The sequence below is a fragment of the Trichinella spiralis genome (assembly GCF_000181795.1).
Source record: "Trichinella spiralis strain ISS 195 chromosome Unknown Scfld5, whole genome shotgun sequence".
NCBI classification, from domain to species: Eukaryota; Metazoa; Nematoda; class Enoplea; order Trichinellida; family Trichinellidae; genus Trichinella; species Trichinella spiralis.
The window spans coordinates 1720693-1747029 of NW_003526944.1; the positions used below are offsets into that span (position 1 = coordinate 1720693).

A 26337-nucleotide genomic window follows, 5' to 3' on the forward strand; every position below is an offset into this window, starting at 1 on the left:
TGTTTTTGGATTCATTTATACATTGAATCGTAATTGCTTGAATTTATCATCTATAAAATGAGCGAGAAATAAAAGATTGTTTTTTTTTCTTTTTAATTTTTACAACAATCTTAAACTATTAGATGTGAATATTTGTTTCTTTCAAAATTTGAGCCCATTTTGGCAGTGGCGTTTCGTATGACCATTCCAAACCAGAATAACGAAAACAGTGCAGGTACATTTCTAAATCGGATGGCTTTGGATCTAGAAATTTTGTACAGCAAAAGTGACACTCCACGTTGAACCAGCTGCAGTTTTCGAATTTGGTTGGATCAACAGTGCTTTTTCTGTCGATCCATTTTTCGGCAGTGAAGCAAGTTTTCACAACTTCACGCAGCTCATCCAAAGATTTACCATAGTCGCAGAGTTTGCCTTTGTTGGGTCCAAATGCGTCGCTGTTGTTGTAAATGTAATCATTAACAATTGGATAGCCCAAATATTGAAGGTGAACCCGGATTTGGTGAGTACGGCCAGTTTCGGGACAGCATTTCAAAATGGACGTTTTTCCGTCCGAAAACAGCTTGTAGAATTTGGTCAAACTAGGCTTTCCGTCGGCCGTTATGTACATTATTCCCATAGATTGTGAAAGAACATCCAACGGTTTGTCACACACGACCTCTTCTTCAGGAAATTCGCCGTCAACTAAGCATAAATATTCCTTTTTAATCTGATTCTCGATCATCTGCTGGCGCAGTTTCTTTTCAATTTTTTCATTTTTCAAGAAAATCACCAAACCCGAAGTCAAGCGATCCAGACGATGGAACGTTTTCAAATTGTCCATTCCGCCGATATGCTTCAAGTATAAAACAAGACTGTTGAAATGATAGCGACCACAAGGGTGGACAGGAATCGAGCAAGGTTTATTGACTACCAGAATATCTTCAGTATCTGTCACTATATCCACTGCACTGTCCAGCACCGGCAATTCATGACGGTGGCACATGTGCCTTATCAAATCTCCATTTTCAACCACATAATCGACACTAGTAGGCTGGCCGTTGACGGTCACTCGGCCGGCTAGAATAGCTTCTTCAAAAAAATTTCCAATCGGGTTGTACAGTTCATTTTGCAAAACGTCGACCAATCTTCTTCCAAACCATCGTTTTTTGGCAAACACGTAATAGTGGAACCAATACGGTCGTACTTTGCGCAAGCCGTTTTCTGTGAAATAAGGCGGCGATTCAACCATCGCTTCGCATTGCAACTTTTCACGTATTGCAACCCTTCTACGCTTCACCTTGGTTGGTTGGAATTTTTTCAGCGGCGGTTCTCCACTGTCCAAATTCACGCTCATCATGCACTGCAACATGTAAAATTTCAACATTTAACCAGGACATTGAAAAAAAAAGAAATAACGGTTCCTTCAAATTGGGCAAAACTTTCTCTTTTACCTGTACTTTTGTTGAATTTGAAAAAATGTGACTCAGCCGAAGCGCATGTCGCCGATTGAAAATGTTCAATATTGGAAGAATTGTTCTCAATTTTACAAAAATTGTATTTCCAACAACAATTCATCTACAAAACAATGTTTTCATACTGTAGTATTTCAAAACTCAAGATTAATTTTTTAATATAATTTTTCTGCTTAAAAATTAAAAATTTAATCAACAAATAATACTCTTGAATAAGTTTAAAATTTAAAATTAAGCAAAAATAATAATAAATTTTAAAAATGTTTCTGAGTTCAAAAACAATTTTGCTTCATAAAATTGAAGAAAACTTTTTTTTCTTTTTTGAAAATTAAAATCAATCTGTGAAAATAAATTAGCAAATAAAATTAATAAACATTGCAATTAAACATCAAATGAACCTTATTGTTTTTTTCTACCGTATTTCAGTTCACTCGCATATTGGAACTGGTTTTGCAGCTTGAATGCACGGCGTCGTCGAGCTTCCTTTAACATTGTTTTCTTCTTTTCGGAAGTAATGCGTTGATATATTTTTCGTAGAACAAAGTGAGTGAATATTTCCATTTTCAGATGCATTTCTATTTGATTATTAAACGATGCGATCCGATTTTCAATTTCTTCCATTTTGATTGTTATTCGCTTAATTGAAAACACTCCTGCCAGTTATACTTGTGTAGTATATGTTGATGTGATCTCTTAGATGTCAGTAGGAAATGTTTCCGTTTCTTCAAACTATTTTAATACATGGAAGAGGCGAAAATTTTCATCATAGTTTTTTTCTGCTTTAAAAAAAATATTTGGTTCATAATAGGTGTGGTTTGCGAATTGGAAAAATGATCGAAGAAGTGCATAGTTTAAAAGCTGAAGGAAATTTGCACTACGAATCTGGAAATTGGGAAAAAGCAAAAGAGTATTATAATAAAGCGCTTAAAGCGTGCCCATCTGAAGATAAAGTCACTCTGGCAGCTTTGTTGAAAAATATGGCAGCTGTGTCGCTGAAACTAGAGGATTATGTTTCTGCGGAAAATCAAGCTTCTCAAGGTAAAAGATATATGTATATGTGTTGATGCATTTTTTTGAGAATCTCTATCAAATATATCGATAATTTGATTTAAATTAATTCATTATATTAAGGTGTTTTTTATTTTTGTATTATTTTAGAATTGGCATTCATTTTACATATGCATTCTGATTCACTTTTGTCGAATTAATTTTTATTAGTTACTTAAATTTTTTTATCTAAATAATTGCATAATTATAATGATTGTTAGGTTGACTTTTTATTTAATTGTTTTACTGTAGTATTTTATTTGTTATGAAAGTTATATCTGAATTTATAAAAATTATTTTTCGTATTATTTATGTGTTTATCTCATATAGAGTCAGAACATTTTGCTCCAATATGTGTCATTTTTGTTTTAAACTAATAATCTTCGCATTTGCTTCTTATTCGCTGTTTATCTTATTTTGTTTTATTTTTTCCGTGAGATAGATGAGCAGAAAAGTAGATCTATTCGTGAGAATAAAAGGGAATTGTGAAAATTCAATTTTATAAGGTTTTACTTTGTGAAATTTTTATGCAGTGCATTTTTAGCGTTGGAATGTGCACCAAACGATCCGAAAGCTTTATATCGCCGAAGCACTGCACGCAGTTGTTTGAATAAATATTCTGAAGCATTAGCAGATGCAAAGCGAGCGCTTCATTATGAACCTAATAATAAAGCTATTGTCAAGCAGTTTCAAGATTTGAATATTATTATTCAAAAAAATGTAAGCAATTTATTGTTGATTTCTCTTTTTCTGTGATGAATAGTTGTGTTTAGGCAGAGAAATTGAGTTCAACCGAAGCTAAATTGCAAGATATGCTAAAAATTTGTTTCAGCGTTGAAGCAAATGTGGAAAATCGTATTCAGGTTTGATAATATAAATTTCAACTTTACGAACACTTTTTTACTTTCCAAGTGAGAAAATATCCATCTTTTTCAGGCACTTCATAATATTATGGTTTTGGTTGGTTTTAACGATGGGGCTCGTTTGTTCACGGAATGCGGTGGTTTGGCTCGTCTGATGAAACTGATTGACGACGAGAGCAATACTGATTTGCTGTTAGCTGCGTTTAGAGTTTTGACCGAGTTGGCTACTTCTGAAGAACGAGTATTATTATAATAGCAAAAGAAAAAAAATCTATTTTTGATGATCAGTTTTGATTATTTCAAATTTTAGCTTGGATTTTTATTGAAAGTTGCGGATTCAAAAACTATTGTATATTTGTTAAATTGTTCGGATGATCGATGTTGTCAAGCGGCCGTGGTGCTTGTGCAGCGCTGCTTCAATACTTTGGCGGCTATGGATTTCCAAAAGCAAAAGTTACCGGACGAAATTGTGGTGGAACGTGAGAATTTTTTGCATTAATTTTTTTCTTATTCTGAAATAATCTCTTAATTTTGCCCGTGATGAGCATCTTCAGGCAACAAAGTGAAGATTGTGGGATTTTTGTTTGAATTGAAACGAATACTTGTCGATCCGACCGTATCAGCTATGGGCAGAGACTGTGCTATTCAGTTGTTGTCAAAAATATTGCCGCACAGAGTTGGCGGCTTGCCAAAAGGATGGTCACTTGAATTTGTACAAAATGATGGTATCGTTATTTTTTTTATGAGTTGTTACAGCTTTTTCAAGCTTTGTTTTGAATATGAATTTTTTTTACTATCTTATGTTTGATTTGTGTAATTTAATTTATTTCACAGGTTTGGATAGGTTGATGACTGTCGGTTGCAGTATTCCCGAAAGGGCATTGGTTCCTGTTACTTATGAAACTAGAGACTATTTGGCGCTTTGTTTGACAAATATTTACGACGATATGCTATCGGACAAGAACAGAAGCATTTACACTGATCGAATGGAAAAATTTATCCAGTAATTTTGTACTTTTTTAAATTGCACTTTATATATTTTTTAAATTATCTCCTTTATTACTGAACGCGAATATTGTACAATTTAGGACGAAAAGGGAGAAAATTACAGATGGTGTGAAAATAGAAATTTGCTCGCTGTTTACAACACTTTTGGGGGTTAGCTGAACTTTGTATAGTTTTGTTTGAAAAATTCAAATTTCTTTTTTATTACACAGGGTCCTGTGGATGTAGCATTCCAGTTTGTCGCAAAGCCTGAATTTACACAACTTCTGCTGGAAATGGCAGCTTCGGATGATCAGTTGAATCAGGTAAAAATAATTTTTTATTCAATTATTGGTCTGATGTATTTTTGCTTTATTGCAGAGCGTAGCTGTTGAGGCGATCATGCATACTGTAAGTAAGCGTGACCGTTGTTCAGTCTTTTTGGCACAGGGAAAATCGGTTTTGAAAAAGTTGTTCAACTCTTCAAACGACGTAGTTCGAGTGAAAGCTTTGGTGGTAAGATTCAATGTGAAAAATAATTATTTGAGATCTTAGAAAAAATTTATTTATTATTGTTCTTTGAATATACATTTTCATTTCATGTTTTTCTTAGCTGATTTCTGAAGGGCTGGAGTTTTACTGGGTTAGCTATTAATAATTAGTCGAAAATTTAAGTAAATAAATGAACATTTTGCCGGCTATTTCTTTTTATTATTTATTATATTTATGTATTTTTAAAGAATCTAACCATCAGTATGAAATCTATCACAGAAATATTTTTGAAACCTAAGTTAATATTTAATTTAGGGTTTGTGCAAAATTTCCTCATCTGGTGGAAATGACATAAGCATGAGACCTACTGGTGAACTGTCCATGTTACGTCTTGCTAACATTTGCAAAAAGTTTGTATTGGAATTTAACTTTTCGCTTGCAAGAAGATGTAGCTTGAAATAAATTTCTTAAAATAGTTATTTTTTTTGAAAAAATAGATATTTGCTTGAAAATAAAAGTATCGATATTTGTCGTTGGGCTGCAGAAGGCTTGGCATATTTAACATTGGATGCAGATGTGAAGGAATGGTTAGTATCTGATGTGAATCTTATTCGACGTTTGGTTGCCTTTGCAAAAGTAAGTAATATTTGTTATGTGCATTTATTTATTGTTAATGCGTCATACGATATTAGCAAGCTGGTCAGTTGTGCGTTTTTGGCGTGAGTACAATTTTGGTAAATTTGACCAACACTTATGATAAAAAAGAGCCAGAACCAGAATTGATCGAGTTGGCAAAATTTGCTAAACACCACATTCCTGTTGCTAACCCGAAGGATTCTGATGAATACGTGAAAAATCGAATTGAACTGTTAGTTAACGAAGGCGCAGTTTCTGCCTGTGTAGCATTGTCTAACACAGAGAGTGAACGTTGTCGAGAATTTTTGGCAAGGTATTCGTCTACATCAGTGATTCTCAAAGTGGGGTCCATGGAGGCATTGCTGGGGGTCCACGGAGACATTTTCAGATGTCCACTCCTTCACGTTATTTAATTTCAGTTGAAATTGCTGAGAACCGTCTCATATAACGCGCCATGTCGATGCTTCATTTACACATTCAGTTCATTCTATCCAATGCAACAATTACTCTGGTTCCAAATCCCCTTACCGTACTCCCTCCTGCTCCCTGCACATCAAATGAACTGTAAGGGTCACGGCAACATCATGGTTATTGAAGGTTCCATGGCCAGTTCAACTTTGGGAATCACTGGTCTACATCTTAAAATTTTTTTTCTTTGAATCAGCGCTGTTTTTGTTCTCTTTAAGAGCATTGCGTGGCTTTACAACAGAACCACAACATCGTGGAATCGTGGTTCAAGAAGGTGGTGTAAAGGTGAAGATAATATTTTGATTTGTACATGCATATAAGTCTATATGTGTATATATGTATATATATATATATAGCTTTTGATTGACCTGGCTCAAAGATGCACTGAAGAGGGAAAAATAATTGCAGCACATGCTCTGGCAAGAATAGGAATAACAATGGATCCAAAAATGGCATTTTCAGGACAACGTTGTTACGAAGTTGTGAAACCGATTATTTCTTTACTTCATCCGGATATGTCAGCCGAGCAAAATTACGAAGCACTGTTAGCATTGACTAATCTTGCAGCTGTCAGTGATTCAGTCAGGTTGGTTTTTATTGAATCGAAAATTTTACTTTGTTTTTGAATGAAAACTTTTTTACTTTCTTCAATTTTAGGAATAAAATGGTACAAGAGAAGGTATTGGCAAAATTAGAAGAATTTTGGTTTTTACAAGAGCACGAACCGCTGCGTGCTGCATCTGCAGAACTGTTTCACAATTTATTGTTAAACGAAAAGGTCGCTTTTTGAAGTTTCATTATTCAAGCTGGAAATGTGGATTTTTGCATTTTTTGTAGGTTTTTGAACAAGTAGCAAAACCTGGCACAGATCGGCTCAAGTTGTGGTTGCTTTATTGCTCAGAAGAAGATGATGAACGATTGGCGTTGATTTCCACCTCTGCAGTGCTATTGCTCACTGAAGATGCCTCTGTATGTAGCCGAATTGTTCAAGAGGTAAAAATTGACGGCAGTTGCATGTTTTTTTTTCTTTTTTTGCTATAATTTAATCTTAATAATAATTAGAAATTAATTTTATCACATGAATTATTTGGCAAGTTGTGAAAAAAATTAATATTGCGAATGTTTGCGACAACGAATATTAAGTTTCAACAGGCTTAATCGGTGTTTAATGTTTAGCATCCTAATTGGCCAGACCTGTTTAAAGCGCCATGCATGCACGAAAATGAACAACTTCAACTGAATGCAATAGCATGCGTGAAAAATCTGATGAGTTCTGGGAAAGAAGCTGCAGCTCAGGTGGTCAGCAGTGAATTATTTGAAGTGGGTGACTTTTGTAATGATCGTTTGCCCTATTATGATTTTTTTTCCATAGAAAAAACTTATTTTATTTATCAATCATATTTTGTATGTAATATGTTTTATTTAAATGGAAGAAATTATTGTATATGTATATTTTTTTAGATTCTTGTTGCGATTTGCAAATTGCCCAAATCGAACAGAGAAAAGGCAGCTACGTTAGCTTACGAGACGCTGAAATTAGCTGTCACGTATGATTTAGTGAAGCCAACTTCGCGTGAATTATACGAACAGCTAACAGGAAAGCCAACAGTGTGCCTTTAGACTGTCCAAAAAATCTTTAGTTAGAAAGGTAGTAAGAATGTTTTATACTGGATATAATTTTGTCCAAGATTGTTTGCCATCTGAACATGTGAATGCAGTTTTAAATAAGTTTAGGAATAATGAAAACTTCAGGTAAAAAATATTTAGTTACCGCATGACTTAGAAATGTTTTTTTTTTCACTTTTTTACCTTGAAATGTGATGAAATTTCTTTTCAGATAGACTGATATTTTTTGTACTTCGTGAAAATTACTGTTTTTATTTGATTTTGATTTTTATGCATTTCTTTCATTATTGTGTGTCTCTGTGTCTATATCAGCAAAATGTGTCTTCCTGTTCAATATTACAATTACTCAATGAATTTCAATGTTACAATGCATTAATGTTTTACTATGAAAATCTTTTTCGTTCGAAATTGTTTTACGTTGTTTTGGATGTGACATATTGTAATTTAGTAAATGAAACTTGAGAATAATGAAAATTTCAGATAAATTATTTAGTTGAAGAATAGCTGAGAAATTATTTTTACCTTTTATTGAAGTTTTAAAGAAAAATCTCTTTTGAAATAATAGATGGACAATTTTTGCTTCGTGAAAATTCGTGAAAGCTATTTCTGTTTTTCGAAAATAGCTGTTTTTTGTTTCATTTTGATTTTTTCTGTATTTATATCCATTGTCTGAACGATATTTGTAGGTATTTTAACCAGTCTTGCCTTCATTGTTGAACAACGAAATTTTAAGTTTATATATTTTTTAAATTTGTGCATTATCCATTTTTGAAGTTATCATTTTAGGAATTTTTGTATTTGACTATTAATGTTTTTTATTTATGCTTGAGGGTGTAACTTGAAAATATAATGTGAAAAACCAGTTCTGCATAATTTTGTTACAATATATAATTCTGTGATGAAGTTTCTGATTTATGAAAAAAGCATTCAGTCCTACATGGTTTAAACACCTCATTGTAACCGACCATACGCTTTTTTTGTTTTTTTGACGTTTATGAATTAATATAAATTATAGCATAAATTATATTCTTCATGATTAACGAAATAGCAGTAGTCTGCTAAAGTAATAATTATTTACTTCTTGTTTTAACGTTGAATGTGTTTGTACCTGAAAATTTTTAGATACTGTATTCGAGATGGTCGAACACCGCACGCCGACTGTAATGTTCCGTACCAATGAGGAGGCTGTAGTTATCATAACGTTTTTGAAATACGTTGACCTTCGTTTGGACTGTCCAATAGTTGATAATCAATTTCCTCTGTACAGTCTATTCATTATTTTTTTTGTTTTGTTTCGACCAATTTGTATTCACGCAAAAAAGTTTTTCATTTTTAGCATATCTTTAATTGGGTTGGTTGTTGTCGTAGTTGCTTATCGCTGGCCAACCATGCGCTAAGCACTGTGCTGACTAAAACCACTGTCAGCGTTGATTTCTGAGATTCAGTTTAACTGTAATCGTTGGTTTATCGGTTGATGGCGCGTTGAAACATTTTTTTATTTAAAAGTTTACTTAAATTTAGTTTTGAAACTTTTCTCCGCGAGTGAAATTATAATCGCTTTTTAAATTTGGTTTGTTTTTGAGTGTGATTTTTTTAACTTTTATTTTTCATTTCAGCTCAGACGAGAGGCGATGCATTCGTTTCACCGTTTTGCTTTTTCGCTCCCTGACAAAGATCTTCGCTTGGAACAACAGTCAGTGCAGCTGTTGGATTTCTGTTAGCTTGTTTGATTTGAATTTATTGATTTTTTAGGCTTCGTGATAGCATGAATGCTCAAGCGATGGATACGCAGAGCCCCTTCATGTTTGACATGTCGCCGTTTCGCCCTGAAGATATGAAACAAATTGCGATTGGTCCAGACGCGATTGGTTTTTTGACTGTGGTAAGAAAAATGAATTTGTTCATCATTTTTATTTATACTTGGCAAGCAAGGTTAAAAAAACATGTACAACGCAAACTTTAAATGGCTACAGTGCGAGGAATGACGTTGCGCAAGACAAGCGCGCTTTCCAGTGACGTAATTGGTAGTTTGTTTTCCCTGTGATAGTTGATTAGGTGGGGGACGTTTTCGAATTGGCGATCTTTCGTTCGAACGGCACCGTCGTCGTCGATCAGAAGCAAGTGGCGGTGTTTGCCGTCTTGCATACCTGTCAAGACGTACTGGCTGGGGTCGGAGCAGCTCTGCCGGACGAGGAAGTCGCCGTCTTGACGAACGAGTAGCTGACTTTGTTCTCTGGTGATGCGACCGTGGTACCAAGGCTCGCAGGAAAGATCAACGCCGGATCGGTCGGCACAAGATCCCACAGCTGAACTAACAACGTTAACAGTGGTAGCGCTGCGTTCGGGATTCAAACACATACTGGTCTGCGTAGCGTGTTCGAAACGCAGAGCGAACGCTTGACCAATGGTCGCCAGGACTTCTTTTTCTGCACCAAGTGCGCATTCGAATACATAACACTGTCGGCCGTGCTCAGCGGTTTTGGCAATGTAGGCAATAAATTCCGACGTTGCTTGATCTCCACAAGAGGCGAAAGATATGTCCGGCATGCTGTGGACGAACAGTACCCGATCCGTATCCAACGAAAGTACGGTCAAACTCTGCGTGCTGATGAACAGACGAACATTTTGACCACCGGCATCGAGATTTGGTTGGGCGGCGATGTATTTCAAAAGCTCTTTGTCCACTTTTCTGTGGCGAGAACTTGAAATCTGATTCGCGACAGTGCAAACTCGCCAAATGCATTCTTTCGCCAGCGCCGATCTGACGTTGAATTCAATTTGCTTCATACTTGCATTGACCGCTAAGCGACCGATGTAGCGCAGATCATAGCTCAGGCCGTTGCGTAACGCGTTCGCTGAGTGCACAGGTCCGTTGCAGTTCATTTCTTGCTTTGATCCACTCGAATTATTCACACCACTTGCATATGAATGTGTAGAATTGCATAATTTTTCCACAGTTTAATTGCCATTTGCGATTTTTTTACAGAATACTACAGTATTCAATTTGATTTGCAAGGTTGCATACAGTAATCTAACTTGCTATTTTGCTTTTTTAATAGATTATTCTTAAAACAATTCTGATCCGAGGCTGGAAATGTTTGCACTGTATAAAGAGTATTATTGATATTTATTATTATTTTTTTTTCCTTACAATATTCAAAAGAAAAACGGGCATTCGAAAAGTCGGTTGTCCTGTCTTCCGCTGACAGTTATTTCGATTTTCGTGGCATCGCAGCATTAGTCAACAATTTTACTTTAGAATTCCTTTAAATTTTGCTTTTTACCTGTTATTTTGGTCCAACTGCGTAGCTGTCGTGTATTTCTGCTTCTGTCCAATTTTTGATGAGTTGTCTGTCTGTAATTTTCTGGTATACAGGTCATCGCACGTATAACAACTGCCTGAATTAATGTACAATGTTGGCACGTGATTAAGCTTATGCCCCAGCGAGTTGTTATGCCAAATTGTCCGGTTGCTGTGCACTTGGTTGCTGGTGACCTGACTCTACAAATAGAATCATAATCAGTGGTTTGGTCATTCCTCAGGAGGTATTTGCCGCAATGTAGACCAGAGGCCGGCCATTATTAAGCGTGAAAATTAGTTTAATACAAATGTGATATTGGTATTTTTCAGTTTTTGTGTCGAATGCACACATGAACTGGATTGCACGTTTTCCAAATGAACAGAACCATTGTACATATGCGTATTACATAATTTCAGTTATATGTTGTTCAGTTAATTGAAAATTTGTTTAATTTTTTAAGCGCAGTCAAATTTCAGCTAAGTGCTTTGAATGAACAGTATAATACTTTTTTCAAATGGGGAAGCATATTCAAACTGTTATGGGATAAATAAGGACGTACAAATTGTCTTTTAAAAAAGCGGTAATACTTCATTTATTTTTATAGTTTGAAAGAATTGATAATATTTTCTCAGTATTAGCCTAATATTTTGTTGGGATGTGCAACTGATTTGACATTGACTTTATTTAAATTTAGGATGGCCAAGTTTTTCGAGTTGCGTACGAAATCATAGATGATACGAAAGATCATGCCAATAAAGGAAACGACAGCGGGTACGTTTGGTGTTTTTTGTTTAATTTATTTGGTGATTCGTTGCATTTTATGTTTTGGCGTTAATTTTAGAAAGAAAGATGCTACTGCAGGTGGTGGTGGCGCGACTGGTTGCTCTACGGTACCAGCTTCGAATACTGGCAGGGGTTCTGGTGGACCCAGCAATAACAGCACCGGCGGCGGAGGGAATAATGACTCTAACGCTGGTATTTCAGCACGAGCCACGAAAATTCGTCGTGTAATGATGGCCCGTAGTCGAGTTGGTCGTGGAGGGGTCATTGTTGGTTCCAGACCGCTCATACCAGCCGGCGCTGTACCAGAAGAGTTAATCAACGAGGTATGTGTTGAAAGGTATTATGAATCCGTTTAATGACTGCGATTATTGATTGTAATAGGCACAAGCTGTTTTGCAAGGCAAATCTCGAGATGTTATTGTACGTGAATTGCAAAGAACGGTGTGTCACAATTTTTTGCTTAACATTGTTTTCAGCAACATTAGTAATTTATGAGTTTTTTTTTCAGAATTGCGATGTTAATCAAGCGGTGAACAATTTACTTGGTCGTGATGACGAAGATGGAGATGATTTTGATGATACTTCTGAAGCTTATTTACCTGGTATTTGTTTTTTTATTTATATTTTTATTGTTTTTCTTGTTGATTTTTGATAAATGCCAAGATTTGCTTAATGCTTAGTTATTGTTTTATTTCAGTAGAATATGTATGTTATGTAAATAAATATGTTTTTTTTGTATCAGAGGAACTGATTTCTCTTTTGGATACTGGTTTACAAGGAGAACAGGCAAATGTAATTATCAACGCAGAGTCTTTGTATGGTGATGATTTTTTGAGTTTCCCGTTTCGTCGGCGTGTTTTCGAAAAGGCTGCAGAAAGTGGACACAGTATTAAATTTCAATTTGATACAGCTCTTTGACGATACTAATTGAATCTTAACTTTAAACAAAACAATGTAGAAAAAACAAATGATGGTGCTGGTAAAGAGCCCTCTAATGAAGAGTCCGTTCCTCCTCCTCCGAGGTATACAATTTCATTGTCCCCAAAGAAGATGTTCTTCAAATGGACTGCGGACGAAGAATCGGATGGGGTAAATAATTTTTTTCACGCATTATTAATCTGTGAACATAATATTGTTTGGCAGTTAGAATTGCTGCTGTTATTGTTGCTAATTTTTTTAAGGAAGGGAAGCGTTTTCGTGCGATTGGCGCTATGCATTCTGACTTGCTTGCTGTCACCGCGGACGGTGTATTGTATCGTTGGGCTTGGAATCAGAAGCAACCATCGCCGGTAATAATTACAAATTATGCGAACTGGGAAGTGAAAGAAAAATAATTTTACTATTTGTTACTGGATTATAATTATATTTTATCATTTTTAAGAATCCGCATCCTGCATGGGAGACTATTTGCAACAAGGAACCAATTGAATCTATTTCTTGCAGCAGTGTTCGCACTACTGTTTTGACAACTCATCGCAGAGTGGCTAGTTTTGTCGACGAGTCGTTGGATTTAATAAGCAATGCTTTGTCCACTGGTTTGCACAGTCTGCCAGAGCCAATTGTCGATGTGTACTCCTGCGATTTATATTCTTGTGCCATGACAAAATCTGGAAATGTTTATTGGTGGTAGGCAGTTATTATTAGTGTATACTATTTTCTGTAATTTACACTGCATGTTTTTTTTCGTAGGGGTGTTTTGCCGTCAGTGCAAAGAATGAAAGTTTTGGACGCAATAAAAAATAAACTGAAGAAAGAAGTTGCATCTGAGGCGAAGGATATCACAGTTGGTCGCTTGGTAATGCAAAATTTGGTTTGCAGATTTGGTTTGCTATTGAATGAATATTTGCTTGTATTTTTTTCAGGTAAGAATGCAGCACGGTCCTATGTTTCAAGCCGATGCGTTGGGTTTTACACTTGTTAACGGATATCCACAAGTTGTAATTTTAATGGAATCCGTTTGGCCAAACCACGATACAGCTCGTTTTCAGATGCTTTTGCCCTCAAGTTCAGTTGTTTCGTAAGTGTTTATTTCGTGTGGTTTTTGTAATATTTAAAAAATGAAATTTGAATTGAATTATTTGCATTTTGCAAAATCATGCTGCAGGGATCCGAAAAGAGGGTTATACAACGAAGGGTTAGAATCGGCGGTGGAAGATAGATCAGAATCTTTTGCTTCATCCGCCCAATTGACTGGTATTATATTTTAATGTACGCGTATATACAGTAATATACGGTGTTTGTTTAATTAGCTGGAAATCGTAAAAGAAAGCATGCACTTTCTGCGGCAAGCAGCTACAGAGAAGAAACTCTGCATTTGAAAGACGTAGTCATGGTGGTTGAAAATCGAAATGCAACTATTGGCAAAGTAGTGAAAGTGAGATTTCAAAATTTATTCAGCAATTGTATTTGTATTATTAAAATTTTATTCAACGTGTCAGGTCGACGGACCGTATTGCGCAGTTCTGTTTGCGGACAGTAATGGCGTGATAAACGATACTGCTGATGACGCAATGAATCGAAGCCGTCTACTTCGCAAAGAAGATTTGCGAGTGGTAAATAAATTCTTCTCCGTAGAAGATTGATGCTTAATTAATTATATTTTCTTTTTTAAATATATGCTTGTAAAAGAATAATTGTGTGCTATTATTTTAAATTCAGGTTCCAAAGGTTCAATGTTTTTCTTCTACACTGGAGTACATTCAAAAAGAGCCAAAGAAGTTTTACAATCTTTCCGATGATCACTTTATTTTGGATGTGGCAGTTGAGCCTACCGGTGAGCAGTGACCCATTGAAAACAACGAATATATAGTTTTTTTTGTTCATTTATTTTTGAAATTTTGTATTCAGGCATTTGGTATTTGCATCAACTTCTTAGTCGAGTGCTGTTATCAAAAATTAATTTCTCTGGTGAGATGCTTGCAAGCATCATTGTCGCATACGATTCCCATGAATTTATTGGCTCACGCAGACCCCGGTTGATCAACCATGGCGAGGTTGGAATTGATTTCTATTTATCATCTTTGTTATTGTTTAAATTCCGTTATCAAATGGTGATTTAATGGTTTGCTCATGCTTCTGAGTGTAGGATTCGTTGATGCTAATACGTGATGGGTGCGGTTCGTTAACTCCAGTGTGGACGGATTTGCCAGCGCGCGTTGGAAGTCCAACCGGTATCGGAACTGTCTTGGCGTTAGGATACGGCACACATACCCTTGCCACGAATTTTTCAGAGAAGAAAAAAATAGGCATTATTCTTCTCGCTGAAAAGGTTAATTATATAATACTTTATACGTTTATATATATATGATTGCAAGTTCTGTTTGCAGAAAGAAGAGCTTATGAGAGATATATTGCATTGTGATGTAGATTACATCAAAGCGCGCATATTTTCTCAAAAGCCCATAGGTGACTATAATTTTTAAGTTGTTTGGCTTTGCTGTAAACTTCTTCTATTTAAAAATTAAAGATGAAGTTGCTGATTATATTTTTAAGTAACAAGTCGTTTGTATGAAGATATGCTATCATTGAAATTGAACTGTGGTCGAAATGTGCTGCACGTTGCGGTGTCGATGTCCATTGCGGCGACAAACAAAGAGAATTTCAGTTTGTCATTGTCGTCGTCGATGGCGGCCAGTGAAAATCCTTCTGGAGGTCGTGCAACTTCGGACGGAAGGTGGGAGGCGGTGAATTCACCCAGCCGAATCAACGTTACGGTCAGCTTGAACAGCATGATGCAGCTTGGCCGGAGGTTCGTCGATCCGACGGGCATGTCGTCGCACGTGTTACGGGGATATGCTCTTCGTTCGGAGGCCAGCACGCAGAGTGCCGCTTCCAGGTGGGCGATGGAGATGGCCGTCGAAGCGGCCGCGGCTGCTGCGGGCATTGTCCCTGTTACTGCGGGCACAACCACGATCGCTTCACAGAGCGGCAACCCGCCCTCGACAACCTCTATGGGTGTTGACGATGAAATGAGTAAAACTTTTCTTTTTCTGATCTTATATATTCCAGTTTGCCGTCTTGTTTGACACTTTTTTTGTGTTGTTGTTCCAGTGGTTCCAGTAGCTTTAGATTTGGCCACGTTGAAGCCCAGAGCGTTGACTAATTCGAATGAGCGTCAAAGGGCTGCGTTTGAAATTGTGAAATTGCTCACTGGAAATTTGGTCGCCAACACTGAACTATTTCAATTGCTTTCTCAGTGGTACGTGTGCTTCTTTTTTTTATTTGTAATAATTGTTGTTGCTCTAAATATTGTACGTAAAGTGGAAGCTTGTTTTTGAAGTTTTGGTTTCAAATATTCCGTTCGTTAATATTATTATTTCAGTGATCACAACGGTATGACTCCATTTATGTACGCTGTCGACTGTCGCAGTTATCACGTGGCTGAAATAATGTTGTTGAGCTTGAAACGCATCATTCGTAGCTTTTCTGTGCCGAATCAAAACAGAGCGATGATGTCGGTTGTTTTTCCCGTCAACACTAGGCCTGAATTTTCGCCGCTGTATATGCTTTGCTGCAACGACACTTGCAGCTTTACCTGGACCGGTAGTGAGCATGTCAATCAGGTAAAAAATAATATTCATTTAAGAAGAGAATGCATTTTCAGAATTTTATGCAAATTTTGTTTTTTTTTTGAAGGACATTTTTGAATGTATCACGTGCGGTTTGGTCGGCTCGTTGTGTTGTTGCACCGAATGTGCGTACGTTTGTCATCGGAATCACGAGTGCAGATTGAAGCGTACTTCGCCGACCGCATATTGCGATTGTTGGGAAAAATGCAAATGCAAATCGCTGGTTGCGGGCAATCTGGACATCCGTTTTGAACTTTTCAGAAATCTCGTCAATTGTCAATGTCTCTACAGTGTTCTGAACGACAAGTATAATAAAAGCGCCGTTTACGTTGGCGATTTTGCGAGCATGCGTGTTTCTTCGTTAAATGACAAAAAATTTTTTTGTTTTCTTTCTCAGGAATGAGCATTTGTTGTTGTTCCTTACAAGAACGGTAAGTCGCCAAGTGAGCGAACATCGACAGTTTCGTTCTCGATGTCGAAAAAGTATTGCCTCTTTGAGTGAGTTCTTTTACACATTATTCATATTATAATTTATTATTATTATTATTATTATTATTATTATTCATTTTGTTTTTTCAGTTGACATGCCAGAGTTTGACTTGGATCCGCCTCGTTTTGCTCTTCGAGCTTTGGAATATTTGTTCAGTCGTTGGGATTTGTTCGAACATTTTGTTATGCATGAATATCATCCGCTTGAAACGTAACTGTTGTTCTATTCTATTTAGCAAATTTTGAGTGTTCTTTTTATTTCTTTTTTTAGAAATGTAAATATGAGCGAAAGTCGATTTTATTTGATATCCCAAGATGGAGTTTCGTTTTTGGATCGTTTTGTTTACCTGCTGTTGACGAAGTTGCCTATTGGGGTAGGTTTTTTTTGCTTTCTGTATATATATGCTTAATTAAGTGTTTGATTGGTTTGATTTTAGTGCTTCGATGCGTTGGTGCGACTTTTGTCCACGGAATGCAAGTTGACGTCCAAAGCAGACAAGAATTTGGCCGTTTTGCCCCGCTTCGCTCGATCCGTGGTACGCATGTTTGTGCTGTTGAACGTGTCGCCCCAGTATTCGAATTGCCGCAAGAATCAACCGCTGAGTCGTTGTCGAAAAATATTTCACGCTATTTTACCGCACGCTGTGCGCGAGTTGATCACCACCGCCGACGGTATTTTGGCCCCGGTGCGATTGGGCATGGTGAAACCGTGCGAACCGTTCACCATGGCCAACTGTACCGATCCGCTGGAATTGATAGAGAAGATGGTTATGGAAGATCCGGTGCTGCTTCCCAACGATGTGGACAGAGAGGAGGAGAAGAAATTTCTCGTCGACGAACGCGACATCCTTGCCAGCAGTCCAATTGTGGTGAACTCTCTGCCCAAGAGGACACGTTCAGAGGTGTCGTCTTACATGCAAGATTTGGCCACTTTGACTGGCGAAGAAGCGACCAGCGACAACGACACCGATTCCGAAGCAGACGAGACGATGCAAGAGACCGAAGGCAATGCGACCGCCGGTTCCGACGCCGGAAACGACGACTCTTCTGTCGACGTGGCAATGTCGCCGCCGTTGGAGGCGATGCCCACGCTGCATGTGGTGGAAATTCCCGCCGAAGCCGACTCGGATCACGAAGGCAGCCAGGCGTCTGGCCGACATGCGCGTCGTGTCAGCAACGCCGACCAAGATACCGACTATTCGTACACTGAAGTCGAATCCAATTCGAGCGTATCCGAAGAATCGGATGTTATGTTCGACGAAAATAACCAAGAAGACACCGACACCGAAGGGTCGAATTTTGCTTGGTCCGGCCGAATTCGAGATCGCAAGAAAGGCGCCAAACCGACCACATCCCCGGAAAAATTGTCAACTTCCACCGTACATATAACGAATTTGTTGTCGCGCTTGTTTTCAATGTTGATTCGCGAAGCGTTGGATTTGCTTTTGTACGGTTATTCTTCGGAGCAGTCGTCGATGGCGAGCCGTAGCAGCTCGACTTTTTACGTCCCCAAGCGTCTACTTGCTGAATTGTTGGTATGCATTATTATTATTATTACTATCATTATTATTATTATTATTATCATTATTCGTCATTTGTTGATTTTCATTTTGATATTATTACACAAATAGGAACAAGTGAGCAGAACGTTGCAGCCGACGTGGAACTGGCTATTTCCGCTACTCGATTATTTGGATTCGCATTTACGATTTTCTGCCGCCATGTCGAATATAGTTGGTCCAAAAAAGCGTCAAGCGGCGGCCAAATCTCACATGTCCGACATTGCTGGTGAAGGTGATGCAGCGCAAACCTCGGGCGACAAGTCAACTATAGGTTTGCTAATTCTTTATCACAAGAAGAGAATTTTTATTCCAATTTTATTCCAAATCATATAATTAGTCTAATGCTATTGCTATATATATGTATATATATTATGTAGAAATGTCGTCAAAATCTGAAACGGCGTCGCGTTTAACTGTTCTGAATTTGTTGATGTCGATGATGCGCAGTCACACTTCTGAGCACGGTGATAGCTGGGCAGCTTTGGACTTGTGGTCCATGAAGCACGTGGCAGTCGTTGCCGACGCCTACTTCTGTTATGCCGGTGCGTTGTCCATGTTTTCAGAAAATTTATCAAACTCCGTACGAGATATGTCCAAAGATTTTCCTACCAATTCCTGTTGTGATCTTCTTTTTATAGTATGTTATTGTTTTTATAATTCCTATTTGCACAGTTTACACATATGTGGAACAAAACATTGTTTGATTTTCCTTTTAGAGAGCTCTTCAGCGTGATTCATCCGACGCGATTGCAGGTGAATCGACGTCCATTAGCAAGCAAAACCCATTTTTTACGGTGAGCTCTTTTTTTCTCCTAAATAGCTAGCTCCATTTGTTGATTTGGTTTTTAAAACTAACTAAATGTACTAAATGTAGTAAACAACACACAGCATTGGGCTTTAATCTTATTTATTAATTATTCATTTGCGAAAGAGGGATGGATAATCGTGTATTTTTATTAGTCGCTTTGTGGTTTGAAATAATTTTTATTTTATTGTTGTAGCGTTCTGATTCTATGGTTTATCCTGGTTTATTTCCGGTGAAGTCTGCATTCGAGCACAGTGTGCCCGAAAGCATACCGTTGTGCAACCGGCCGCACATGTTGCAGGCAAGCTCCAGCAAGGAGTCGTTGTACGGATTGCCCCCATCCTATGACAAATGGAGTGAACACCTGGTTGGGAGGAGCATACATTTTTTTTCTTGCAGTTGTGATTTGATCGTTGTTTTTTCATCTGTTTTTTTTCTTCAAGAGAACCCAGTTGCAAATGGGAAACGAAGCTCCGGGTTCGAGTAGTCTTACTAGAAACATGTCGCACAAAACGCGTCTTACATTAGCGTCATTCGCTCCATTGGATGACACTGCTGCTGATCGAGAAATTTCAAAGTCCAGTCCAAAACGATTCCGTCGTGGTAAGCCAAGTTAAATATTTGAAATTTTAAGTTTGTTTCTTCTATGTGAAATATTTTTCAGTTGCTCTCAGAAAAATTAATATTTGTGATTTCATCTAGAAATTACCATATTATATATATATATATATATAATAGTATGAAAGTAATTTTGCATGTGTGATTGTAGAACGCAGATCCAAAAGTGTTATTGTCCATTCGAGCGAAGCAGCTTCGCCTAAAAGTGCCGAAGATACCATCACCGCTATTGTAAATTCAGCTCTGTAAGGAGAATGTTTATGTTGAAAATTGTAATTCTTATGTCTGTTTCCATTACAACACAGGGTTCGTTGGGAAGATCAGCAGATGTTGATGAGTCGTTGGAAGCTGGTGTTGACGACGTTCGCGAAAATGTTCGCCGATGAACAAATGTTGACAACCGGCGGTTCAATATTCACTCAACTTTCTGGTTTTGGACCAAAGGCGGCTCGTTTTCGCAAGGCGATGGAACGCATTCGAAATACATCTAAGGATTTGCAGTTCATGGTAAATTGAACAGTTGAATTTCATATTTATTATTATTATAATCATATTAGAACATGATGATATTTGGTGATATGACGAGCAATTTGATGGCAAGAAGTTCGATTAGAATTTAGGATGGCGATTGTGATTTGTGGGTTTTTTTTCAGGTTGATCGTGATAGGCCTATGCTTTTGCGCGAAACGTTTCAAGTGTTGAATGCTTTTTTTGAACGTCGCCAGATGGGCAACAGTTCACAGCATCACGTCATAGGCGTGCACCGCGTCAAGGTGAGCTTCAAAGATGAGCCCGGAGAAGGTTCCGGAGTGGCAAGATCATTCTTCACCGCCATCGCGTCTGCCATATTGTCGCCTTTGCCGTTGCCCAATTTTGAATTGTCACCACTACCAACCACAGCGTTGGGAATGAATACAATAGGTAGCCCGTCCGCTGCAACACCAATGCCTCCAACTAGACAAAGTAGGAGATCCAGAAGTAACTTTTATTTCTTTTTTACTTATTTTTTTAGTTATTCTTGTACGAGAGAAGAATTTTTCAAAAATTTACACGTTTAATTTATTTGGGAAAGAATTTGGTGATAAATGATAACTTATTATTATTGGTTTAAATTTCATTTTTTTTCATGTTGACTTTCAGTGTGTGAGAGTTTTGAGAAATTGATGAAATTGTTCATTTTGTTCAATTTTTCGAATGTGATCATGGCTAAATAATTTTCTATTTGCTTGATTTTGCAGGATTGGGTTTGCGCAGTCGAGGCAGATCGAAAGACAACAGTCGACGACCGTTGTTCACTATGCCTGTAGGATGGCTTGAAGGGACAATTGGTGCTTCGCCATTTTTCCCCACTGTATCTGCTCCGGAGGTGGCAGGACCGCTGGATGAGAACAACGTGCAAGCTATGGGCAATCGAATTTACATGAAAGTGAACTCTATGTTTCCGGTATGAGAATGATGAATAATATAATAGCTTTGATCTTTGGACTTTCACGTTGTGCAGAGATATTTGTAATGTTCTATTTACTGGTTATTGGTTTATTGTTCTGTTGTGTTTCAGAGATACGCAGCAAAAGTGACCGGCATGTTGCTCGAAGTGCCGACTCACCAGTTGATAGTAATGCTCACCCACGAGGCGACACTGGAACATCTTGCACAGAATGCTTACGAAGTATTGTTGACTTGGGTTCAGTAAGTTTGGCATTGATTGATTGTGTAATTTGAATAAAAGGAAACTATTCTTTGAACAATTTTATTCTAGGAGCAGTGGTGGAAATCCAGGAGATTTCATGCCTGGAGGCCCGTTACCCAGTGCTTCGACTCAGTCGACGGTTATGCCGTCGACTGTGGCGACCGCTCAGCCTGCTAACACCGCCGCAGTTACTACTACCATCGCTACGGCCAGTACCGCTTCGGCATCGGTTTCCGCTTCTCAAGTATCGCCAGGTCCAGTAGCCGGTGCTGCTGCAGCAACAAGCATGGCTGCCGTCGACACGTCGTCGTCGGCTGCATCATCGGGCGGAACCACGTCAACCGTTTCCTCTGCAACCGGCGCCGCTATTCCATCGACCGTCACTACTTACGACTCGAGATGGTTATCTTGTCCAGATCTGCCTCGACTGTGTAAATGTTGCTGATTTAATAATATTTTGCTGTTTTTTGTTTCTTTTTTTTATTTGATAATTTTCTGTCGACAATCTTCTTCTAGTGGAGAACGTTGCAGACGTGAAAGACGATCGTCCGTTGTTTTTCAAACCTGGCAATGGTATGTTCTACGCGCCGGTCGCCGGTGCCGAATCACCCAGCCGTCTGAACGCGTATCGTAACGTTGGCAGGTTCGTATGTGTTCTTCAACAGTTGGTTAATTATTATTTTTTTTTCAAAAAATGCTTGTGAATCATTTCTGTGCTTTTTCTCTTTTATATCTTCTCACGTTTACGCTTACTCTCGCTCCCTTTCACTCTCACTTTCACTCTCTCTCATTTGCCTGCTAGCTAAGTAGCTAGCTTCATTAAATTCCACTTGTGCTTCAGATTGATTGGAATTGCACTGTCGCAGAATGAAATATTTCCACTACCACTTTGTCGTTCAGTTTTCAAATTCATTCTGCGACGACCGATCACTTGGTACGACATGGCATTTTACGATTGCTACATGTACGAAAAGTTGCACAAACTTGTCACTGGTGAATACGCGGCTGAAGATTTGGATTTGAATTTTACCATTACACTGGATGCAATTGAAGTAATTGAAATAATGACTGACAACTAACTAACTGTTAATATTTATTTATTTATTTATTTATTTGTTTATTTGTTTTTGGTTGGTTGATTGTTTTTCAAATTGGCGTTATTATAATTTGACAAATTCTGTCAAGTCAAGTGGACAAAATATGCCCGTTTTATACGTGTTTTTTTCAGGGAGGCAATACGGTTGAATTGTTGAGCAACGGTACAAATGTGGCAGTGACTTCAGAAAACGTAGTGAAGTATGTGTTCTTGTATGCGCAGCATCGACTTTACAAACTTGTTCAATCGGCTCTTACTGTGAGTTCTTCTTTTTTGTATATGTTCTTATATTATCATATATATATTTTTTTTGAAATCACTATTATTTTATCATTTTTGTTGCGTGCAGTGTTTTTGAATAAAATCTGACTATTCGATCGATGCTCTTTTCAGAACATCCGAGACGGCGTACGTGATGTTATACCAGTTAGCATGCTCGACACAATCAATGCGGAGGATTTTCGACTCTTGCTTACAGGCCAGAGTGACGTCAATGTGAAATTTTTGAAAAAGTTGACCGTGATTACTGACGAAAGTAGCAGCGCTGCGGCGGACAAGTCGTTACCCAGAGAAAAGTTTGATCAGTTTAAAAAATGGTTCTGGTCTGTAGTGAGCTCCATGACGGCAGATGAAAAGCAGGTGAGAATTTTATTCTGTTTGTTAATTTCCAAATGAGACCTATATTTGTATATAATTTGAATATTGTAATGTCATATTAAATCAAATCTGTATTGAATCCCATCATTTCTTTTTAGGATTTGATCTATTTTTGGACAGGAAGCCCGACTTTGCCCCCTACAATGGAAGGTTTTATGCCGACACCGAACGTTGTTATTCGCCCACCGGATGACATGTATTTACCGACGGCGAATACGTGCATTTCGCGTCTCTACATCCCGTTGTATTCAAGCAAGAATATTCTGCGACAGAAACTGTTGTTCGCGATTAAGATCAAAACGTTTGGCTTCGTATAAGATGCAGCTAAAAAATAAAATAGGTATATTTACCACCTACATACCTATTTATTCAGAACTTCCTATTTTGTTTATTTATTGTTATTTTTCTCTTCAGTGTTTTTTTTAAAGTAATTCACATTAGCAACCTGTTCATTTCATATTCATATATTCTCATTCTTATTCATTATCATATTTTACACTGTGCATGTGTGTGCGTGTGGTTTATTGCATGATTAATAATTGATGATTTCAATGTGAAGAATAACTTCAAAATATGCATTCTACTGTATGGTGGAATATTTGGTATAAAAGAGATTTCTGTAGAACACCGCAAGAAACAAGAACACAGGCAGTGAAGAAGAGAAAATATAATTTCATTTAGAATTCATTTTACTTTATCCCGAAAGATGGTTAAATAAATTTAAAATGAATAAATTACTGTTTTCAACATTGTCAAAAATGTACAACATGAAAATCATAAACGTTGTGCCTATGCGTGAAAATTACAAACGGTGTAATGCGACGCTTCACAAGTGCACAACAATTCCACATCGTGGATAGTGTTATTCAAATTATCCAACAAAATGATGATAGACCACAGACAAAACGTATTGAAATTCACCGACGAGGAATATGATTTTATGCCACTTGTCAAAGAAACCAAAATGTCGTCGCTTTAATCGCACATAATGGAAATATTTGTGCATAGATACCAAAACAAACATCTGAAATATGGAACGGAGAAAATTTTACTTTAAGTTCAAGCATATTGTAAAAATATAATTATGAACATTAAATTAAAATTAAAGATACTGTAATATACAGTACATTGATTGCCAAATCACCGATAAGAAGGATGCAAAGTAAGAGACCAATCAGAGAAAAGCAAATGTTGTACCCGTGGTTAATTTCATTTGAGTAATTTTGTATGAACTATAGTGCGGCGTAGCAAAAGTACAAGTGAACCAAACTGAATCCAGGTAAAAATTTCAATGATAAAACATACTTTCCTCGTGTTTTGCATGAACGATAGTATATCTGAGCAATTTATTTAAGCATTACATTTGAATTGTAACAAAAATTAAAAAAAAAACAAAATTCCCAATTATGTATATGTAGTTCAAACGTGAGTTGTGTCAAAAAATGAATTTTCAACTTATTGTTATTAAACTCCGGCGTCTAGACATAACTGTAGAAAATGTCCATTTTTTCAATTTGCACTTGCGTTTTGCATTGAATTTCATTGTGAACAGAACAGATTGAATATCTCTAAGCGATCAGGGCTTACTATTATCCGAAATAGTGTTTTTCATAGAGAAAGTTATTTAACTTTACTATTGCATTATATTATTTTTCACGTTAATTCCGCATCGTTAGAAACATTAGGTAAATTAAACTTTTTATCTAGCTAATTTTTCGCAGTAATCGCACAGTTAGTTTGCTTATGTTTTGGTGAAAAGCTTTCTGGGATGAGTTCCATTTATGTAGGGCATTTTTGAATTTTGAAATTTCAAATTCAGCCCTGCGGAGGCGTGTTTTGACTAAGTCAGTGTTTTTGTTATGGTGTTTTCTGCCAGATAGTTTATATTTTGACTGAATTTCAAATAGCAAGGTCATTTCTGAATTTTCAAATAGCTGTAATGTAGTTTAATTTGTTACTCTATTTGAATTATCTTTTCAAATCATCTCTTCTTACAAGTCGACATTTAATATAAAATGAATTAAAGAGCATTTTATTTCTTGTATTTATATTAACTGTAGTATTTGAAATAAGTTTAGTAAAAAAGATGAAATTAGTGTTTTCTCAATGAGAAGTGTTTTTATATTTTAATAATTTACGGCTACAGTTAAGATTTTTCTGAAACAAAGTGCATTAGTTAAGTAAATAAATTGCAATGAAAAATGTGCAATAGTGATATTTATCAGTAGCTATGAATAAAATAAAAATTTGCATGCGAGTTCATTTGCTTTATTGACACAATGGAAATAATTTTAGTTTGACGCCGTCCGTGGATGGAAGCACTGCGTATTGATTGGAAAATTAACTTCAGCCAACGTTGAACGCCAAACCATAGATTTGCTTTCTTTCTATTTATTCATTATTATTTTTTGGAATAATTTCTGAAAAATAATTTTTCAATCCACATCCAAAGAGCATGAACATGGACAATGCGAAGATGACTCAATTGGCAGTAAGTGGCAGTTCTTTTTACTTTTATGTCGTAATCACTTCACAATATTGAGCATAATTTCTGAATATACTCTTTATGAATTATCAATATGAGATGATGGGTGACTTAATCAACGACAAATTTTCGTACAATTAAGTTCGATTTAATAGCATCCTGTATACATTGTTTACCTATTATTAGAAGACGGTCTTTCGAAATTGAATAAGAATTTTCAGTAGCAACTAACTGTAAACAAGCTTTTGCCAGAAAATTGCTCGCTTAAAATTTAAGTCAATTTTTTTGTTATAGCGTTTTCTGCCAGATAGTTTATTTTTTGCATAATTGTAAACGTGAAGGTCATTTTTGAATTTTCAAATAGTTTTTATTGATTGAATTGAGCAGTGCATATTATTCTGTTCATATTGTATTGCGGCATAAGTTACAATTTATCCTCAGTAAGAAGTTCCAATGCGCAAAAACCGGTTTTGAACGCTGCGCTATGCAAATAACGATCGCCATGAAAGGTGCCTTATCGTCAGTTAGGGCGCACTTATTCGTTTGACTTACGTGGCAAGTGGTAGCGTCGTGAAGCGTTCTCTGAGTTTATGACGTAAATAGTCGCTGAAGTTCATTTTTAATTGCCGAAAAGTAATTCCACCTTTTTTCTACTTGTGTTACTTTTCTTCAAAACATTTATATACTCATTTTTATTTTTTAATTAAAAAGAAAT

The 26337-nt window shown here is 36.9% G+C and overlaps 4 protein-coding genes across 4 annotated transcripts; 2 read left to right on the forward strand and 2 right to left on the reverse strand.

Annotated features, from left to right (window-relative positions):
• Positions 1-118: 118 nt before the first annotated feature.
• Tsp_04053 (pseudouridylate synthase 6) lies at positions 119-1333 on the reverse strand. The gene has a single exon (XM_003374819.1). The coding sequence runs from the start codon at positions 1331-1333 to the stop codon at positions 119-121; it is 1215 nt and encodes a 404-aa protein (XP_003374867.1).
• A 948-nt stretch (positions 1334-2281) lies between these two features.
• Tsp_04054 (UNC45 protein) lies at positions 2282-9807 on the forward strand. The gene is given in 25 exon segments (XM_003374820.1): positions 2282-2489; positions 3043-3218; positions 3272-3361; positions 3435-3602; positions 3672-3840; positions 3916-4086; positions 4196-4364; positions 4450-4519; positions 4579-4671; positions 4727-4861; positions 5153-5247; positions 5335-5473; positions 5530-5877; positions 5893-6103; positions 6138-6226; positions 6298-6527; positions 6599-6719; positions 6779-6934; positions 7118-7240; positions 7403-7549; positions 8704-8808; positions 8904-8993; positions 9184-9272; positions 9320-9435; positions 9623-9807. The coding sequence occupies 25 exon segments, from the start codon at positions 2282-2284 to the stop codon at positions 9805-9807; spliced, it is 3693 nt and encodes a 1230-aa protein (XP_003374868.1).
• A 1808-nt stretch (positions 9808-11615) lies between these two features.
• On the forward strand, positions 11616-23454 carry Tsp_04055 (putative HECT-domain protein). Its single transcript, XM_003374821.1, has 33 exons — positions 11616-11844; positions 12350-12538; positions 12611-12741; positions 12834-12941; positions 13034-13278; positions 13342-13462; positions 13515-13669; positions 13757-13845; positions 13902-14026; positions 14091-14204; positions 14311-14425; positions 14500-14559; positions 15145-15624; positions 15703-15850; positions 15974-16214; positions 16288-16526; positions 16981-17083; positions 17147-18244; positions 18365-18542; positions 18835-18908; positions 19273-19443; positions 19520-19679; positions 19846-19939; positions 20000-20201; positions 20348-20657; positions 20933-21138; positions 21253-21383; positions 21454-21815; positions 21901-22027; positions 22226-22436; positions 22613-22738; positions 22874-23119; positions 23236-23454. Exons 1-33 carry the CDS (start codon positions 11616-11618, stop codon positions 23452-23454), a joined length of 6807 nt encoding a protein of 2268 aa, XP_003374869.1.
• Positions 23455-24008: 554 nt separating this feature from the next.
• On the reverse strand, positions 24009-24161 carry Tsp_04056a (hypothetical protein; the record flags this gene model as incomplete). The annotated part of the gene is made up of 1 exon (XM_003374822.1): positions 24009-24161. A coding segment is annotated over one exon (153 nt), but the record flags the coding sequence as incomplete, so codon positions are not given.
• Positions 24162-26337: the final 2176 nt, after the last annotated feature.

Excerpts from the sequence above, each read along its gene's own strand:
- Tsp_04053 (XM_003374819.1), bottom strand. The coding sequence starts at position 1,333 with ATGAGCGTGAATTTGGACAGTGGAGAACCGCCGCTGAAAAAATTCCAA.
- Tsp_04054 (XM_003374820.1), top strand. The coding sequence starts at position 2,282 with ATGATCGAAGAAGTGCATAGTTTAAAAGCTGAAGGAAATTTGCACTAC. Across the intron at positions 4,520-4,578 it reads TGTTTACAACACTTTTGGGG|GGTCCTGTGGATGTAGCATT; the intron begins GTTAGCTGAACT and ends TTTATTACACAG. Across the intron at positions 9,436-9,622 it reads GATTGGTCCAGACGCGATTG|GTGGGGGACGTTTTCGAATT; the intron begins GTTTTTTGACTG and ends ATAGTTGATTAG.
- Tsp_04055 (XM_003374821.1), top strand. The coding sequence starts at position 11,616 with ATGCCAATAAAGGAAACGACAGCGGGTACGTTTGGTGTTTTTTGTTTA. Across the intron at positions 12,942-13,033 it reads ATCAGAAGCAACCATCGCCG|AATCCGCATCCTGCATGGGA; the intron begins GTAATAATTACA and ends ATCATTTTTAAG. Across the intron at positions 18,245-18,364 it reads GTCTACTTGCTGAATTGTTG|CCGACGTGGAACTGGCTATT; the intron begins GTATGCATTATT and ends AGAACGTTGCAG.